At 53.3% G+C, this 2249-nt stretch overlaps 1 protein-coding gene across 1 annotated transcript in view; it reads left to right on the forward strand.

The window, feature by feature from the left end:
* The first annotated feature begins 299 nt into the window (after window positions 1-299).
* The window catches only part of LOC112547887 (C-type lectin domain family 1 member A-like), a 10016-nt gene continuing 8066 nt past the window's right edge, over window positions 300-2249 (forward strand). The window contains exons 1-2 of the mRNA XM_025191106.1: window positions 300-419; window positions 1527-1629. Of these exons, the coding sequence (XP_025046891.1) occupies window positions 369-419; window positions 1527-1629 (154 nt within the window). The 5' untranslated portion in view covers window positions 300-368. The remainder of the gene's footprint in view (window positions 420-1526; window positions 1630-2249) is intronic.

The raw sequence follows: 2249 nt of genomic DNA on the forward strand, positions 1-2249 counted from the left end.
GGCTGTTACAGCTACATCAGGACATCCCAATAGGCAGGATTCAGCTGTCCTGTGTTGGGAGGAGGAAGGTTTTGTCCTGGGTTTGGGATCTGTTCTAGGGACCAGTCATAGGTGAAGGGAACCATGTTCAGGCGGAGAGGAGGCTGCCTGGGGTGTGTGTGGAAAAAGGCAGGATTTTTACTGCGGGTGGCTGGAGGCAGCACCGCTATGTGACAGCGACACCCCCTGCCACTCGCTGAGGGAACCACAGCATCACAAGGCAAACAGTGGGCAGAGGCCACACACAGGCACGTCTCAGTTCATGGGTGCATGTATTGGGAGTGGGGAATGAGAGTGCTGCTAAAAGCCGATTGTACAGATCTCCGTCTATGTCCTCTGCTGGCTCCTCACCTCCCAGATCTTCGCACCAGCTACAGCAGGTCAGTGCATCCCTCCTCCAAGCACCGAACAACCAGGTGCAGCTGCTTCCAGATGGGAATACGCTCAGACAGCCCAAGTCTCCTGTGTCCCATGGGAGTTCCTGGGCTGTTGCCACCACAGGGGAAGGTTTTTTTCTCTCTCTCTCTCTTTCCCCATTGTGAGTCCACCCTGTTTTCCCTGGGGAAGAATGATGGGAACATGGTTTAGTCAAGGACTGGTCTCTCAGGACAGGTTACTGCTTCCCCCCCAGGCATAGCCCTGTGCTACTCCTCCAATGTGTCTGAGTTGCTCAGAGTCCCCCATTCCTCTCAAGTCTCAGCCTTGAGTCCCTTCCAGCCAAGTATAAGCCATGTCTAGGGTCCTAGGGCTGTGACTGCTGTGGGAGAAGGCAGGATGGACTAACTAAATAAAACACATCTAGAGAGCAGGGCTGTGAGGAGGATTTGGCTGATCTATTGCTGGGGCAAGTGGGGGGTTTCCACAAAAGCTGGGGTCAGTTCTGGGACCTGTTGTGGGTGAAGGCAGCTTTGTTCCTCCAAAGTGCAGTCAGCCTGGGCTGTGTATGGAGAAGCTGGGGTTTTGCTCTGTGGGTGTTTGCAGAGCGGAGCAGTGCTTTCTGACATCCGCTGCCTCTCGCTGAGGGAGGTTTAGCCTCACAAGCCAAAATGTAGAGAACAGGGCAGACAGCGGCCTACATCTTGGGACATACCAATTTGTAATGGGCCTGGGAAGTGTCAGGGAGAAATGGTGAAGTGTCAAAAGTGAATTTATTTAAAAGCTCAGTCTCTATGCTGTGTTGGCTGCACATCTCAGAAACCAGGGCACCGGCCATGGCAGGTCACTGCCTCGCTTTGGAAATCACCAAGCTGCCAGGTGCTGCGTGGAGCAAAACAGGGAGAGTCGAAGAGATCCTCCGTCTCTCCTGTCCTGTGAAAATGCCCAGGCTGCTGCCACTTCAGGGGGGAAATGTCTTTGCCTCTCTATCAGTCTCACTTCTCCTGTTTATTTTTGATATTTTGAAAGATCTTCCTATTCTGCCCTGATGTTGAATGGAAACGTGTTCGAAACCATCATGTTTTCATCTGTGTCTTATCCATCTCTGCTAGACCCCACCAGGAACGCAGGGACAGGAGGACCTCTCATCACACCTCTGGCTGGGAACTTCTGCAAAGATGCAGAGACAGACTCGTTTGCCTGCTGGGCACAGAGGTACCACGTGTGTAAAGGGGTCTGTGGGGCAATAACATGAGCTCAGCTTGGATTAGAGCCCAGGCTTCCCGATTCCCCTCTGCCAAGTCACAGCATGATTGGGAGCATCCATTAGGAACAAGGGAGCGAATGACCAGCACTGAGGGAGGGTGTGATGGTGTCTTGTTTCTAAGGTGATGGACACGGCTGCAGCAGCTCATCCTCACAGTGCAGCCCTGGGGCTGGGAGGGAGCCCTCCTCTGTCTCCCATTACAGGTTCCTGAATCTTTGAAGCCATTATTCTCTTTCCCATAAATGATATCTTGGTTCGTTCTTTCCATCTAGTAAAGCTGACACTCATGAATCATGTACCATGTTTCCCCATGCATTTTGTTTCCTAAGAGTTTCCATTGGCAGGTGCAGGACCCAGCCCTGCCCATGGGCTGCCAGGAGCAGGACGTGCTTGTCTTCCAGCTCTAGCACCTCCCGCACACACTTCTGCCCAGATGATCACCAGGCTTCCTGGCTTCCTTGGTTTCCATTCCCAGCAGCGTAACTCAGGATGGGCACGTGTGGCACCAGCCCTGGGTGCTGACTTAGAAGGGGCAGGAGCAGTTGGGCAGGCAGAGCCCCATGTGGAG

The sequence above is a fragment of the Alligator sinensis genome, unplaced genomic scaffold, assembly GCF_000455745.1.
Source record: "Alligator sinensis unplaced genomic scaffold, ASM45574v1 scaffold239_1, whole genome shotgun sequence".
Classification (NCBI taxonomy): Eukaryota; Metazoa; Chordata; order Crocodylia; family Alligatoridae; genus Alligator; species Alligator sinensis.